The sequence below is a fragment of the Bidens hawaiensis genome, unplaced genomic scaffold, assembly GCF_021521415.1.
Source record: "Bidens hawaiensis isolate Kalapana, Puna unplaced genomic scaffold, B.hawaiensis_p1.1 tig00007678_1, whole genome shotgun sequence".
In the NCBI taxonomy this organism is placed as follows: Eukaryota; Viridiplantae; Streptophyta; class Magnoliopsida; order Asterales; family Asteraceae; genus Bidens; species Bidens hawaiensis.
In genome coordinates, this window is record NW_027491534.1 from 56,673 (window position 1) to 73,970 (window position 17,298).

The 17,298-nt window shown below is 34.1% G+C and overlaps 1 protein-coding gene across 1 annotated transcript; it reads right to left on the reverse strand.

The window, feature by feature from the left end:
* Window positions 1-374: 374 nt before the first annotated feature.
* Window positions 375-4,559, reverse strand: LOC143635707 (wall-associated receptor kinase 2-like). The gene is made up of 3 exons (XM_077103465.1): window positions 3,599-4,559; window positions 1,780-1,941; window positions 375-1,663 (listed from the first exon to the last, which is right to left on the reverse strand). The coding sequence occupies exons 1-3, from the start codon at window positions 4,494-4,496 to the stop codon at window positions 375-377; spliced, it is 2,349 nt and encodes a 782-aa protein (XP_076959580.1). The 5' UTR covers window positions 4,497-4,559.
* Between the last annotated feature and the right edge of the window lie 12,739 nt (window positions 4,560-17,298).

A 17,298-nucleotide genomic window follows, 5' to 3' on the forward strand; every position in this document is an offset into this window, starting at 1 on the left:
CACCGGTACACGATTCATGCTATAAGTCGTTCTTGATTTCTCCTTCATATCACAGAATTGATCAACATTCAAAACCTTTTTTTGTTTTTTTCAAAAATGAAAACTTTGTTGAACTAAAAATGTATTAGACGGCTAAGTACATTTTATTAGTGATAGACATAGACGTGAGCGCGCATGGCCAAAAAGCCAATTCTGTTACAACGTGAAATAGATTGGAATTATTAGTTTATTTAATTAGTTTAGAGGTACAGTAGGCTTGGGGTTTGGTTTAGTTTAGTTTGACTAGTTGAATTTATTGATTACATATTTACATGCATAGAATCATAACATAGAAATCTTATATGTAAAACTTCCACTGTTTCAATAATTATCGATCAACGTGGATTTTGTACTAGGTACATTATGTCTTTCGTTCCGATACTGCTTGAACTGTATTCTCCAAAAGTGTTACAATTAACTTGATCGATATGCATAGTATAAAGGTCATGTTCTTCACTATGCACAGTGTAAAGGTCGTGTTCTTCAGTATGCATAGTATAAAGGTCATGTTCTTCACTTTCAACTGTCAAGCTACTTGTTTCCTTGCAGTTTTCTCGACTATTCCAAGGATGTTTTCCATACTTCCTCAATGTTTCAAGCACCATGGTCACTTCTTTCATGCTAGGTCTGTTCTCACCTACTTGGTTAAGACATCTGCATACCATGTCACATATTGCTTTTAATTGTTCATCAGTCGCCTCATTTACCACCTGAGAATCAAGCATCTTAATCAATCGGTTTTCTTTCATCATCCTAACAAAATATGTTGCAAGATTTCGGTCCTCCAGACTTCTTTCCATACTTAGGGGCTTCTTGTCTGTTAATAGTTCCGCAAGAACCACTCCAAAGCTATACACATCACTCTTTTCAGTTAGTTGTCCTGTATGAAAATACTCCGGATCCAAGTATCCGAATGTCCCTTGGACAAGAGTTGTGACTTGATCATGCCCCAGTGGAACTAAGCGTGAGGCACCAAAATCTGCAATTTTAGCCATGTAATTGTCATCCAACAAGATGTTAGTAGACTTTATATCTCTATGTATGATGGACATTCTAGCATCTGTGTGAAGATAAGCGAGGGCGCTAGCCGATTCATGTGCTATCCTCAAACGATTATTCCATGACAATCTCCCCATGCCATTTTTTCTATAATCATGAATGTGATGATAAAGAGTGTCATTAGAGACAAACTCATAAACTAGTAAAGGGATATCCGTTTCCAAACAACACCCTAACAGCTGCACCACATTTTGATGATTAATTTGTGTAAGAATTGCCATTTCATTAATAAATTGTTCTCTTTGTCCTTCATCCAGTCTTTGGGACTTCTTTATTGCTACCACACGCTTATCCGGTAGTGTCCCCTTGTACACGATACCGTTACCTCCTCGGCCAAGAATCCTCTCTTCGGCGTAGTTATTGGTTGCTTCTTCAAGTTCTTGAGCACGGAAAATTTTCATTGAGCCGACTCCAAAAGCACTATTAGTTTTTAGTTTATTTTCTAGTAGCACACCCCCATTTTGCTCGAAGAATTTTTCTCTTTGCTTAGCTAGCTTCCATTTCTTGGCGGTGAAGCACAAAACTGACAATCCGATTATTATTGCAAGCAGTCCAAGCCCTATACCTGTAATTAGTAACTATGGCTTACCATTACTTCTATTCGATTATGCATGGGTGTTCGTGTACATATGCTTGATTGAAATTCTACCTAATTAGGATAATAGGGTCAGGATTACACACCTGAAGCCAGTAAACGTACAGGAAGTGGTTTCGGTCGACAACCATCTCGAATCTTGGCATCACCAGAGTACCCTCGTTTGCATTTGCATGTGTAGTTCCCTGGAGTATTAGCACAAGTTCCATAACATGGAAACTTATATTCATCTTTACATTCATCAATATCTACAAATTAATATTTAAATGAATATATCAATAATCAACATAAAACTTTTATATATTGGCATATTGCATCAACATAGCTAGCAGCTAACTAATGTATGTAGCAACAAAACAAGACGTGAAAAAACGTTGCACGGATACAAGTTTCCTGAGTTTGTTTGTCTCATCCTTCTGAAGCATGGTCTTAATAAGGATGAACACCTTAATTTAAAATTATTAATCTACACAAAATTTTATTTTGAGTAAAAAGTTATACAAAAATACTTTTTGTAATTGGTATTTTGATTTTACTAATAACCTAGTAAAATAATTTTTAATTTATAAAATAAAGAAACTATGAGTATTTTTTTTAAATTTTCAAGTTATGCATATTTGCATATACCTTTTCAATACTAAAAAAATAATTTAACTATAAACTATGAATGCTAAATATAATATCCAGTTATAAAATCTCTAAAACATATGCATTGTTGGATTTGTTTTTAGAAACATAGGATATTTACAAATTGGCATTTGACAGTGTCAATGAAACAATGACAATGTTAAGTAAAATATAGATGGCAGATATGATCGATGGCCGGTTTCACCATGTTACATGCACCGTTTTCAATTCCATTAATGAAAACAAAGTATCTTACAAACTAATATCCTATGCTAATTTTGTTATCGTTAGAATCAAAGTGAAAATCATCGTTGATATCAAAGAGATAATTGCTTGTGCTAACACGACAAATTACGATGTCTCTGTCACAAACATGTCTGCCAAATTATTTTTCAATAATAATCCCGGCCTCCAAAGCAAACGTTAATCACGAAATGGTCTCGAAATTCAATAATCAACATTTGTTTTTATTCTGCTTTCAAATTAGTAAATTTGTAAAACTATATTTACAACGGAAAAATTCACATTAGTTAATTGAGCAAGCATGGCCTACATGCAGTAATATCCACGTCAATATAGTAAAGAGATTTTGGCATAACGGAAGTGTTACATTAATAAACAAATGTATGTTTTATACACCATTTGTGTGTGTGCATATAGCACGAAAAAAGATCTACGAATGCTAGAAGTCACTTAGTCATTCTTAGCAGCTCCTCTAAAATAACGTGAGAGAAATCTCTAAAAATTTTTTAAAGTGTTTTAAGTGGTTGTGAGTGGAGGAAAGAGAATTTTAAAGAGGTTGGTAAATTTTGAGTAAATTTAGATAAACATTGTTCATCCTCTATTTATTTTTTAATATATTTGAAAGTGGTTGTATGTGAAGAAGAGAGAAATGATAATAATAAAGATGTAAAAAAATATTATGTAATTGTATATGAGAGAGAAAATATAATGTTTTTTAGTATAATTATAAAGATTTAGATAGAGAAGCTACCGGAAATGCTCTTAAAAAACTATTTAACTGTTAACAAAGCGATAAAGGGAATATTTATTTTAATTTCTCTGAATTGGAAATTATTATTACTTCCTAAAAGCTCGTATTATTAATCTATTGTTAAAAACATATATCATCTACATAGTTAACTGTTTTTCTTTTGAATGACGAATTTCTTTAAACCTAGCTTGTCACGTGTGGAACTTGTTAGTTAATTGATTATGATCAGCTCTTTTGTTTTTACCAGCTAGTTAATTGATCAGTTAAATGATAATTTAATTTACCTTGGCATCCAGGAGGCAAATAAGGATTCCCCTGGTACCCTTCTCTGCACATGCAGCGGTACCCACCGGAATCCCTTGTAGAGTCAACACACCGGCTATTCGAATAACAAGCGAAACCATCCATTACTTCAGCTTTGGCGCAGCTCAGATTACCGATAGCCCATTCGAGAACTATCGGCACTGTAGCCTCAATCCTGTCTACAAAAGAACTATCTTTTAAATCCGCTGAACCATTAAACTTGAACACATCCCCCTCACCCACAAAAGCGTACGTTCCAGGATTAACAAACTTCGTACTAATGTTTGTGTTGGCTAAGGAACTAAGCTGAGTTTCATAACAACTTATGTCTTTCGGTATCGACGATTGACAGCAGCCACTGCCAGAACATTCATCAGCAACAGCGTCATCAAAGTTTGAGCAAAAGACCATACAACCCGTAGACAACTTCCTAGACTTTGTTTCGGAAGTCAGCCACGCATAGTCGTAACAACCTATGACTATAAACTTGTTTGCTTCCGAAAATGTGTACGGCCAATTTGTATAGTTTGAGGATATACTGGATGTGTTTGTACCCACCATGTTGGAAGTGCGTAGTGCGGAATCAGATATCTGTTTAATGTATGAATAATCACCTTTTACAATAAATGCTTTTGGAGGATTTAAAGACGTATCGCAGTATATGTCGAAGCCACTGCCTATAGAACAGTTTGTGTTTATGCCGATGCCAAAAGGGTAGGGAACAATTAAGTCCCCACATCGGCTTTCGCAGCCTAGCTTCGCTATGTTTGTAGCGTTAACGAGGTTGTAAGTTTCGGGGTCGGGATGATCACCGGTGGCTGTAAACGGGAATAATATTAGAACTACAACCCAAAACGTTATTAGAACAAGGGTTTTCATAGCTTCTAATTAAAGACTAGTGATACTTGATGGTTTTCATGACTTCAAATTTGCCTTTATATAGCTAGGCCACAACAAACAACATGCATCTTCCGAAAGAAAAAACAAAAATGTTAGCTACAAGAATAACATAAAATACATACGCATACCTATATCTTATTGATGTCTCTGATCCAGTTTTAATTAGTCCATAACCACAACTTTTGTAAAGCTAGCCACTACAAGAATCAGATGCTATAGCGACAACTTTTGTCGTCCGCATAATAGCTCTGGCTCTGCGAAGGCATGTCATCAAGATAGGTTCGGTCAAAACTTTTTAAACTTCTCGACTCTAGATCGATGGCATGACGTCGAGAGTGATTTTGGACGCATTGGTGCAGTCACAATTTATTAAATTATTATGCATGCTTATACGTACGGGTCCATCCGAAGAAAATATGAAACAACTGGCCCATATTGATGTTTTTCGGGTTCCCATCGGTCTTAGGTTTCAAATAATTTCGGTTTCGGGTCGGGTCTCGGTCTTTACCCGAGTAAACCCGACTTTTTAAAGACCGACCCGAATAGCCTCTTGTGTCTCCATCATCCATGCAACTCTGCCAATTTCTGCACGGGTTGTCATCTTCATCATGCTCTATATGACATGAATATCACTCTTTTCACCATACTCTTCGTATCTTCAAAGAAGTCTCCCTTAATAAAGTTGAAAAAAACAGTTGAGAGAACAAAAGGAGAGAGAGAGAGTGAAGGAATGATGATGACTTTTAAAAAATTTGTTATGAGGAATAAGAAAAGCAAGGGACGTCTATCAGAACAGAACTTGATTGCTATCACTTTCCATTGAAAAATGTAACTAGTTTTAAACTAAATTAAAAATGCTAGTTTCTTTACTTGTAAACTCCAACATTAGTTCGGTTCGTTTTTACTTTTTAATTTCCTCTAGTTTGGTATTTACACCAAAAAGCTTGTGTGTGTCAGTGGAGAAAAACCAAAGATACTCAGCTTTTGAGTTTTTTAATACTATCATCTTTACTAACATAGTTTTATTTTTCTTCTTTCTTTCAATACGCAGACATATTTTAAGACTTATCTCTTCATCTTATTGTTCTCTTCTTCTATTCCTAAACTATTCACAACCCTAGCGGGTGTTTCAGCAGAGAGGATGGAAATTCAGCAATATTCAAAGTTAATTTCTTGATGAATTTTAGCTTTTCTTTTTCGGTTTCGGTTTTTTCCTGCAAACCCGAAGAACTGAACCTAAAATACCCGATACCCGTAAATATGTGAAGGTCCAGTTTTCGGTTATGGATTTTCTATGTATTTCGGTCTCGGGTCGGGTCGGGTTTAACGCAGGTCGGGTTGGGTTAACTCATTTGAGCAGCCCTAGTCACGAATGCTTTTGTCAAGAAAGATACAAGAGTTTATTACCAAACTAGTTAGAAAAATTATTTATCACTTTGGTGTAGTTTGAAAACTATTTACCAAAATAGGTAGTTTCTTAAAAATTGTTTTTTGTCTCCCTTATTTTAATCGGGTAAATTAAATTCTTAAATTAACATCTTTTTAAACTTATAATTTTATTCACTAAAGTATTATTTTAACAAGATGTCCTTCTTTCGTAATATAAAATAGTTCTAATAACATTTCTCAGTATATTACTTGACGTTATAGCTGTAACTATTTTTCACACATAGGATTGTAATTCTGAAAATCTAAACGTGCTTAATGGTTATTTTCAGCAACTTATTTTTTGGTTTCAATAAGCATGGACGGATGCTTTGGATTCAACAAAACACACAGTACATCTCAACGTGCTTAATTTGTTCGTGAAAAACGGAGTTGCTGGCTATGTATCAAGCGGCTTGGTTGTCATAAAACATCAGTGTTGGATCGGTGGGAGTAACATGTGCAAATTGCTAGGAACAAAGCGGCGCAGCGGAACAACACACGAAAAAGCACACACGATTATCATGTAGTAAAATAGAAAATATAAACGATAAACACGACACAAGAATTTTACGTGATTCGGTCATAGCGGGGGACCTACATCCACGAGTTGCAACTAGATTATTTCATTATTGAGGTGCATATACATTGGTATAAATAGAGAATAGATTATGATTTTCAGCTTGGGCCTCAAGAGACTTAGCATGGGCCAAAACCGGGCCCAAGGCCTCTAAGCCTTCACAAATCCTAACAATCTCTCACTTGAAGACTTTGCACAAACCGCAACAACCATCCAAACAAAACCATGTACCCAGTAACTTCGGTAATCTTTAATAACAGAAATCTACCAAGCCTCCGGTTCCAAGAACAAGCTAAAACTTCAACGGAAATTATCCAAGCCTTCGGTCCCCACTAACAAGCTAAGATTTCAACAATCCAATCCAATCCATCAAGCACCAATAAGAGAATTTTCATTCGGAATCCGGTTTCAAAACCCAATGTCGCTATGTAACTGTGCCGGACCCAACCCATTTAATTTTTAAAACAACCCAAATTTACCCATTTGAAATGGTTTGGGTCAAGATTACCACCCCTAGTTAGGATATCCGAACTAACCGAAATATCTCAGAAATACTACCTGAATCCGAATTTTCGGATTCGGTTTCAGATTCGGATTTTTTTGAACACCCCCTGTTTGGTGTGTGGGCTCTGTCCGAATTGTGGAGAGGGGTGCTGCTCCTTTGTTGCATGTTGGCTGGTTGTGTTTTATGAAATGTATACAATTCGAAGAAAAAGGTAACCCGGTAACATCATCCTAAAAACAGAGTCTTCACTCAATTCCAAATTAATGGCTTCTTCAATGATATCCAGAGCTCATGATCTCGCATTCGCCCCAAAAGTTCTAGCATTTAACAAATCCAATATTCACTTAACCAATTTCACTTTCCCCCAATCCAATTTTCAACCCAAAACCCTAGGTAGTTTTCGTTTCACCAGAATGGAATGGAATTTGGATGGAATTCATTCCCGTTCCATAAGGTGTTTGTTTCGTTGGAATTGGAGTTAATTCCATTTTGGTGTGTTCGGTTGCCAAAGAAATGGAATTGGAATTCAATTCCTTCAAATCCTTTCAAAATGTGAAGGGATTCAAGTAAATCCGTTGGAATCTTCGATCGGTTGACTAACATGGCCGCGTTCGGGTTTGCATTCGGGTTGACACTCCGGGTCGTAGCGCTTTCGGGTCGGTGCACCGGGTCGGATCATGTTTGATTCGATGTCCCGAGTTAGTTTGTGTTCGGTTCGTCACTTTCGCTTTGATTCAACACCCCGGGTCAGCTCGCGTTCGGTCCAGCGCTCCGAGTCAGTTCGGTTGGATGCTCCAGGTCAGTTCAGTTCAACGTTCTGGGTCAGTTCACTTCGATTCGACACTCCAGGGTAGTTTACTTCTGTAGGTCCCGAAACCGAATCCGACAACGAACGGCTTTGTTCTTGATAAGTGCTCGAGACGGGTGCGGTAAATCAAACGACCGAACATAAATAATATAAAGATAAAATAAGTGAACGATCTCGCTGTCGGTTAAAGATTTGATATATTCATAAACGAACCGACCCACTCAAGGTGAGCTCCCCTTAGGTGGATGACTTACACCATAGAAAACACACACCTAATAAAAACATTGAAGTCCTATTTATAGCCAAACAAACATTCTAACATTCTAGAAGCTTTCTCGTTAAACTTGAACGCGTGTCGAAATTCTCGTCTCGTGTCCGGATTTCTCACCAACATTAGTTATTAACTTGATCGTAAATATATATCTAACGGGTTTCGTACTTCGATATCGCAAGTCACATTTTTGGCCTTACAACTTCGGTTCGACGCTCCGGGTTAGTTCGCGTTCGATCGATTTTCGAACCGAATGCGACCTATACTGTCGATGCGAACATGGCCCGAAACGTCGACCCGCATGCGACCCGATTTGTCAAACCAAAAGGTTCCAGAGAGTCAACCAGAACGCGTCCTGACTGTCGACCCAGAACGCCAGCCTGAACGCGACACAGAACGTAGCCCCAGACCGTCGACCTCGATTCGGGCCATAGACCCGAACGCGACATGAGACATAGACCCGGACCGTAGACTCGATCGTTCGATCTTAACATTCCGGAATGTTGACATAAATGCGACCCGGGTTCTTGACTTGAGCGTGATGAGGTTGGCTGGAGATGTGGTATTCGCATGACAGATTTCAATTCATTTGTCAAACGAACACATCAATAATGCAATTGGATTTCCAATTCCTATTGGAATGTTCAAATTCCAAATCCAGTTCTTTTCAATTTCAAATTTTATACAAATTCCAATTCCATTCCGTTACATACGTCCAGCTTCACAAGAAAGAGGCATTTTAGTTTTACAGGGTTTTATCAATTGAGTATGATCGGCATTGGACGGAGGATATGCGAGACAATGCGCTTGAGCTGTCGGAGCTTAATGGTAGGGATTGGTAGTGGTGGATGTTGGTGGCGGTACAAGGTTCACTACTTTGAGGATTGTGAAACATATTGATGCTAAGTAAAATATCATCATGGCCACCGGAGCCACCAGAGATAGGATCTTTCAGAGAGTGTACAGTGGTTGTATATTCAGTGACAACGTAGGTGGTTCACAGAGGCCCTACCACTGCAACTGCAGCTGTTGTTGACCATTAGCTGCGTCTGACGATGACAGTAACTTTGATTTCTCGTAGCTTCTGTGTTTGTATGAATTGATTATTGTTGAGTTCAGTTAGCATTTAACATCACCTGTTGTTCAATTGATTGATTATTGAATGATTATGCAAATTGTTGAAAGATGTAATCAGAGTGTAAATAAACATAAACAGTTTGAATAAGCACTTCCAAACTGTTTATTTCACTCTCAAATTAGCAGTTTGTTTTCATCCGAACACTCAGTGATGCTTATTTTAGTATCGAAACACCATAAGCAAATATGCATATTTAATAAGCAATCCCAAACACTTTTAAACAGAGAGATGTGGGAATTATATTACTTGGATAAAATCATTATTATCTTGCATCGAAAGTCAAAAGTAGTTTCTCTCAAAGTTTAACACCTTGTGTAGGCAGTTGGTTGTAGTTTCTAAGTCAATTTGCACACAATCTGTGGATGATTACTTGATTAGACTATTAAATTTGGGAGGAGGATGGTGGCAGGTGGTGATGGTGGTTTTGTGGAGTGTACCAAAAGATATATAGTGTTCGAAGCTCCATTAATGATTTCAGTGGTGTACCACTAAAAACGTTAGCCAGAGGGTTCAAAATTTATATATTACACCATCGCAAGGACGTAAAGTGCAATAATGATCTTTTCACATGTATAATTCCTAACGTTGGGTTCACAACAGGGTTCTCACATTGTGAAAAAATACAGACAACGGGTGTTTACCGTGCAAAACGTTCATGACCACAGGTGCTCTCAACTGCATTTGGGTGTTGAATATGTACAAATTACACTTCAAAGTTAAGACTTTTCTTTTATTTCTTTTTCTTTTTTTAAGTAAATGAAAAAAATACTATCGATGTGGCATTTTCATATCCATCGGTGGGAAAGCATAAAATTGAAAACCATAACTCAAGAAAGACTAACGTTTAATCCAGTTATCTTTAATATAATATTTATATTAAAATTTTCATATCAAACTACTCATTAGATTGGTTATTGATCAAGAGTGTTAGAAAAATTAATGAAGATTGTGGTTTTTAACTTATTTTGGATATAAATAATTATTTTTATTGATTACTAATATAATTATTATTTAGCATGTTTATGTTATGTTATGTTTATGTTATGTTATGTAAAAGGATCACAATGAATAAAATTGTTTTCAAAATTTAGTTAAAATGAATGAAATATCAATACTTTAAGTTGAGTTTAAACTTTAGAACTATGAAAATTAAGCTTGTTACATAGGTGGAAAGATAAGCCTTTGGTGGATTTATAAGTGAGTGTTTTTAGAGGATTGTGTTCCTATATAACAAGATACACCCGGTTGCATTCGGAAGGGTGTGAAGCACCACGCATCTAGCCCCGAGACTAGGCACGCAACCAGGTCGTAATCATGTAGTGTATTGATAGCGTACTTTGCACTTTTGGTCACAAGCCACTTAAGACCATGTAAGGCCCCGTTTCCGGTAACCCTACTTTAGTGTTGGATTTACTCATAAACACACTTCTAAAATCATAGTTAATTATAACTTTTGCGAAATAATTTAAAACTTTAAACATCACATTACAAAACATTCATTTTTGTCTTAACATTGTCTTTCCATAAACATTAATTAAAAAGTCATGACACTTCTTCGTAGATGCCAGTCTCTTTAGCTTCAGCCATGTGTCCCTCCTCAAGCCAGATGCCTCAATCAATTTGTCTGCGTGCATACTAAAAGTCAGCTACGTTGAGTGAGTTATAGATAATCAATTAACATACTTTATATACATGCATACGTACTTACACACTTTCTTTCATAAAACCCTATGGTATACCATAAGCTATTCTATCTAAAACATCACATATATTGTAAGGGTCTAGTCCCTAACATCTCAGATATTATAAGGGTGTGGTCCCTAACATCACAGATATTATGAGGGTCTGGTCCCTATCATCTCAGATATTATAAGGGTCTGATCCCTATCATATCAGATATTATAAGGGTCTGGTCCCTTCTGTCTCGATTAACCATACAACCATACAAATATACCTGTCTCGTCGATCATCCATACATTCTATCATACGTGTATATTTTACCTGTCTTATGTATATAATATATATATACATGCACATTCATACAATCATCATATAATAATAACATTCAATACATAGTCATACACGTATCATACATTTATCGATTAAGTAAATGTATTCACTATCACATAGAAGTATGCACACAGCCCCGAAAACATAACAGATAAAGGGGGGCTATAACTCACTTGAAGCCGATTTCTCTCGCCGATAATGGTAATGCCCTTCCTTAGCTGTGCACGGCTAACTGTGCAACACATTACAAGTGTCAATTATCTATTACTACTATCTCATACATCTATGCTAATGAAACCCTCAACTAACGGGGGTCCGGGGGCAGCACCCCTGGTAGCGGGATCTAGGGGCGGCAGCCCCTAGCAGGGTCCAAGGGGCAGAGCCCCTGGCTGGGTTTCATGAAATTGGATTTCATGAAATTTCGCATGGCCATTTCGCTTCGCATGGCGTTCGATGCGAAATTTTTGGATTTCGCATGGCATGCGATGCGAAGCCCTTTTTCATGTGAAAAATCCCTTTTTACTTTATTTTTACCATTTTAAGGCCATTTTCCTCCGAGACTTTTCCTTAGGACCCGATTCTACTCTTTTTATGGGTTTCGAGTCGTACCAACTTTGTATACCCGTGTTTTTCATGGTCCGAACATCATCTTTTGTCCTATAACACCCCCCGTGAGGCTATAACTTACCAAGTTTATGTTTTTCTTACGCTCTACAACCCGATCTATCGTTCTATCAGTTTGCATGTCGAACTTAACCACAAAACATAACCTTTTTGCCGAACTCACCTTTTTGTTCTTGGGTTCGGGTTCAGATCTGGACCACTCGAGGATCTTGGTGGTGTTTCTTGTTGTTCTATGATGTTTATACACGAGATTCTTCCTTCTTTTCAGCTCGGATTTGGATTCGGGTTTAGAGATAAAGTGTGTGTTCTAGTGTGTGTGTGGTGGGAAAGAAATGGTGAAAGGATGGGAGAAATGGCTTTATATAGGGGGCTATGGACCCCATCACCCATTTCCCATACCAACCCCAATTCTTTTCCAAATATAAACACGCACACAATTAAACTAACAGCACACAGTTAATAGTAAGAACTTCTGCTATACATTACTTTCATAAATGCGGATGTTACAGACTAGCCTTTATTATTTTTTTACTAGTGGTTTGTGGGTCTAGTTGCGGTGCATGTCTGTGTGGCTTGGAAGCAAGTTGCAACCAACAGAACAGTCTGTATATATTCAAATTTTGAAATAGTAACTCATCGGTTATACAAAGTTAATTTGAGTTATTTATTCCATTTAGTCCAGAATCTTGATGTTCACAGTCTCCGGTACAGATAGAAGGCATGTATGCCTTGATTGAAATACAAAGAAAAAAAAAAGGTTCATGTGGTCGAAATTACACACACAAGAATTTCCCCTTTTTTCCATTATGCACGCTCTTGTTTCTGGCATAGTTATGGGTCCTTGGTTGATCCCTGAAGTACTTCTGTTTCGTCTGTTGTATCTTGGGAGACAGACATGTTAACTTGGGTGACCCGAAATTTGTTTTAAGAGACATCTGTTAAACATAAATCCTTTGTTATCTCACCATCCTTAATTTCATTTGATTTTGTTTGTTTTGCTTCTTATAATCTACTGTTAATTATTATTATTTGTTTCTTCACCGTATTGTATTTATTATTTGATTTTTTTTTAAATGAACGATTGAGAATTCTTATATTGTTTAGACACCTAAATCTGAAGAGTTTGACGATTTTGTTTGTTATTAACTTGTCATGTGAACGTAATGCAAATCCAATGTGAAAGTGTAAGTTTATAATATTTCATTTTCATTATTTAGTGCTCACTTGAAATTTCCAAATAAGTTTACTTTTCCATTATACACGTATGTTGGAGGAAACTTCAAAATTTTGTTTTATACGTATTTGAGATAGCGAAGAGCATGCATACTTTTCTAACATCAATGAAAAAATCCATACATATCATTCGCACTTTGTACAAGGTCTTGACTTTTATAGTCTTCAAGATATCGACAATTTATAATATTATTATAATTATAAATATTAAAAATGTTTTTCTCTATGTAGTCCTACTTCCTAATAAAGAGGAAGAATTAAAATCTGAGAATACTTGACCAGGAAAATCAATATATTTTTCAATGGCTAAAATTCGATAGCATATTTCATTAAAAGAGCTATGTATGGCGGCGGCAGCAGCAGCAGCAGCAATAATAATAATAATAATATATAAAATTGAGAGCTTGGTTAAAATTAAGTGAATAAATATATACATGAATTATATCGGGGTTGTAGGATTCGCGTTTCACAGTTGGGCCGCAAATTATTATGTTATCATTTGTCATAATGCTATTACGTTTATCATTTTATGCCCATTAATAGATTCGGTAAGTTAGAAAAAAATAATCAACTATACTAATAAAACAATACCTATTTTTGTCACTTGTCACTCTCTTAGCCCTTCTACATTTTTTAACCTATTTTCAATATATATTTTGTTTTTGGATTTCTTGGATACCCCCATGAGTTATTAACTTATTACCCAACCCAATAGGTCATATTTCTTTTAATTTAAAATACCCCAATACCAAACACCGCTGCATCCTCGTCACTGCCTATTTAGATCCGATTCCCAAATGTTTTGTCTTTTAATTAATGTTAAATTAAATTTATAGGAGACATATCACTTCCTTATCATAATGCATGCTCAAGATTTCCTAAGATTATGGCATTCTTACACATCTTGATAAATTCAAGATACGTTAAGAAGCCTAATACATGGAAGGCAAGTGTCTTAATGTTTATTTATATGTTCTTTTTTCTTTTTATATATTAAATTCATGTTTATCTGTAAGTAGTAAAATGAAACAATTTAGCTACAGAAAAAGAATATGTAAAATAGGATTGAAGTGATCGAAATTTGGAAAGCTAGAATTATGAAGTATTTTCGCTAGCATATACATAATTTAACACATAGTTTTTTTATTATTAAATAGTTTAAATTAACACACAATTTCAATTTCTATAATTAAAGATATGCTCACCAATAATATATCTACATTTTTTTGATTTTCTAAATTTCCTTAAATATGTACTAATTTCAATCCTTCTTTTATATATATATATATACACACACTAATCATGCGTATATGTTGATATTCAAAATTTAAAGTGTTTTTTATCAATACGTAAATAATTTTAGCTATTATGGCAGCAAATAAGAAATTTTATATCAAAAAAAGGTTTATTTATTTGAAAAGCTACAATCAAGTTTAGTAGTTGTTTCAATAATTATAGATATATCAAAACAATTAAATATTGTAACAACTTTCTAAAATATTAACTAATCACACGGGATTAGTATACAAATCTTGAAAATTCCTTATCTAATACATTAAACTAATATATATATAACACCTCACTACAACTTTTGGTATCAACTGGTATCCCGAACTCAAAGTAATCAATATTTTCTGAACAATGACAAACATGTTAGTATGTGTAGCGATATGTTTCTCGCAATTACATTTCTTATTTACTTTAACTTTGTAGTAGATTAAGTTAATTACTTTTTCATACATAAATAGGTTGTTGACAACAAACTTAAAATGCTCAATTAACTTCTAAATTCTAAGGATAATAGTATCATCAAACCTGAGCAGATAATCTCAGAGAACATGATATTAATTGATCAAAATGTATGAAATATTGTTATATATGTTTATATATATAACTTTCATGGATATATCATTTATATTACCTTTCTTTTAAATTTTATTCACTTTAATTGTCAGAGAAACATGTTTCATCGGAGCATATTAAAAAAATTTATATACCGATTTGAGTATATATATGGAGTATTTTCATTTAAGAACTCAAAAAATGTTAAGAACTTTGAGAAACTCTTAAAATCAAATATTTTTTTATATAATAACATTATTTGAGAGTAGTTTTATCATATTTTATATATAAAATTTTGATTTACATATATAAATCAATAATTTACATATGTGTAAAATTTAGGTAATAAAAATTTACATATGGGTAAAAGAAAATTAGATATGTGTAAAAACTAATTTATATAATTGTAATCATAAATATAATATAATAAAGTGATAAAACTACACTCAAATAATGTTAACATGCAAAAATTTTTATAAAAAAAATGTTAGTTGTTAAGAGTTACTTAGAGCTCTTAAATAATTTAAGAATTTTGTAATGATATATATATATATATATATATATATATGGTTGAGTTCAATGAAGAAATGAAATTAAGGTGAGCAATTGAAGAAATCCTTTGAACCAATCAGATTTTTTCCTTTTATTTTTATAATATAATTAATTATAGGGGCATATTAGTAATCCTAATATTATTCTTAAATATGGTAAATATTAGTGTTATTAAAACAATATGATATCATTTGTTTCTTAAACTTTATGTATTTAAAAATGTTCAGAAAATTCATCGATTCTTCCATCCCATAAGAACCAATTGCAGGTATGTACACAAACATTAAAATTAAGAAATAAAAAAGCATAGAATATCTTAAACACTACTATAAATTAATAAACATAAAAAGAAATACACTAAATTGATTAATACTGCACAACCTACACTTGGAACAGGTTCCTTCTACAATTCAAGCTCACAACATCAGCAGGGATCTCGACTTCAAAATTCTGATTGCATGCATTAAACCAAAAACATTAATCATCCTACATCATTGAAATCACAACGACGAACAATCGGAAAACCCTAACCTCTGCACGCCGACGTCGCTTATAAGCCAAACACACAACAGATCTTCAATAACCGATTTTGATTTTATAGGCCACAAGTGAAGGAGAATCTTTTCGGATTTTCAAAATATTTCTTTCCCCCAACTAATATTATTTCCAGCTCTTGATTGTAGTATCGGTAGATATAATTGGATCTTCGGAGGAATGACCGACAATGGCGATGATGTGGAAGATCTTCTGAATATTTTGGTAAATGAAAAGTCAAGTGACGAGTTTAAATAGAAATAGGAAGTTGATTTATAACTAATCTAGTTTCTTATTTTAATTGTATGAACCAAAAGACTTTACTACCCTTTTATTTAATTTAAACCTCATAAAAATCCAAAATTAATTAACAAAAGTTTAGATTTAATGTAGGCATTTGATCAAAATATCTAATGGTCAGGATTTATTTCTTCAATTTCTCACTTTAATTTTATTTCTCTACTGAACCGTCATATATATATACATACATATATATATATACATATATATATATATACATACATATATATATACATACATATATATATATATATATATATGAAGATATGTGTTACATTATAAAGAATGTTTTTGTTGGTGACTACAACCCTAAGTAAAAATATGTGGATAATGAAAAAAATAGCATTTGTATTTAAAAGACAGCAGTTTCCCCTTCCAGTATGTTTTGCGATAACTATGAATAAATGTCACGGTTAATCGTTATCTATGGTTGGTTTGTACTTGAAAGAGTATGTGCTCTCACACGAGCAACTATGAGAGCTACAAGCAAACGTGGACTAAATATTTTGATTATGGGCTAAATATTTTAATTCTTCATAAACAATGTATATTGACCAATACAACCACAAATGTAGTGTACAAGAAATTTTTTTTACGTATTTGTAAAATATTTGTGTAATGTTTGTTTTATAATTATTGTATTCCTGTAATTCTAATATAAATTGTTTTGTATTAATAATATATGATAATTTTGTTGTTGAATGTATTTCGCTTAATATTTAAAGTTTTCAAATTTTCATAAATTCCCGTGTAATACACAGGGCTCAAACTAGTAAAGCTATAATGTTTGTGTGTTTTAAACTTTTTGTTATTAATTCCTTAATTGTTGAGTGTTTTATTTAAAATATATATAACAGTTAATTTAAAATCTTGTAGTTCCGAGAAGAGGTTTTGTTTACTTTTCAAAGTTAATTACATTCCTTGTTGAACTTTTAACACTGTTCGCTCTATAAATAGTT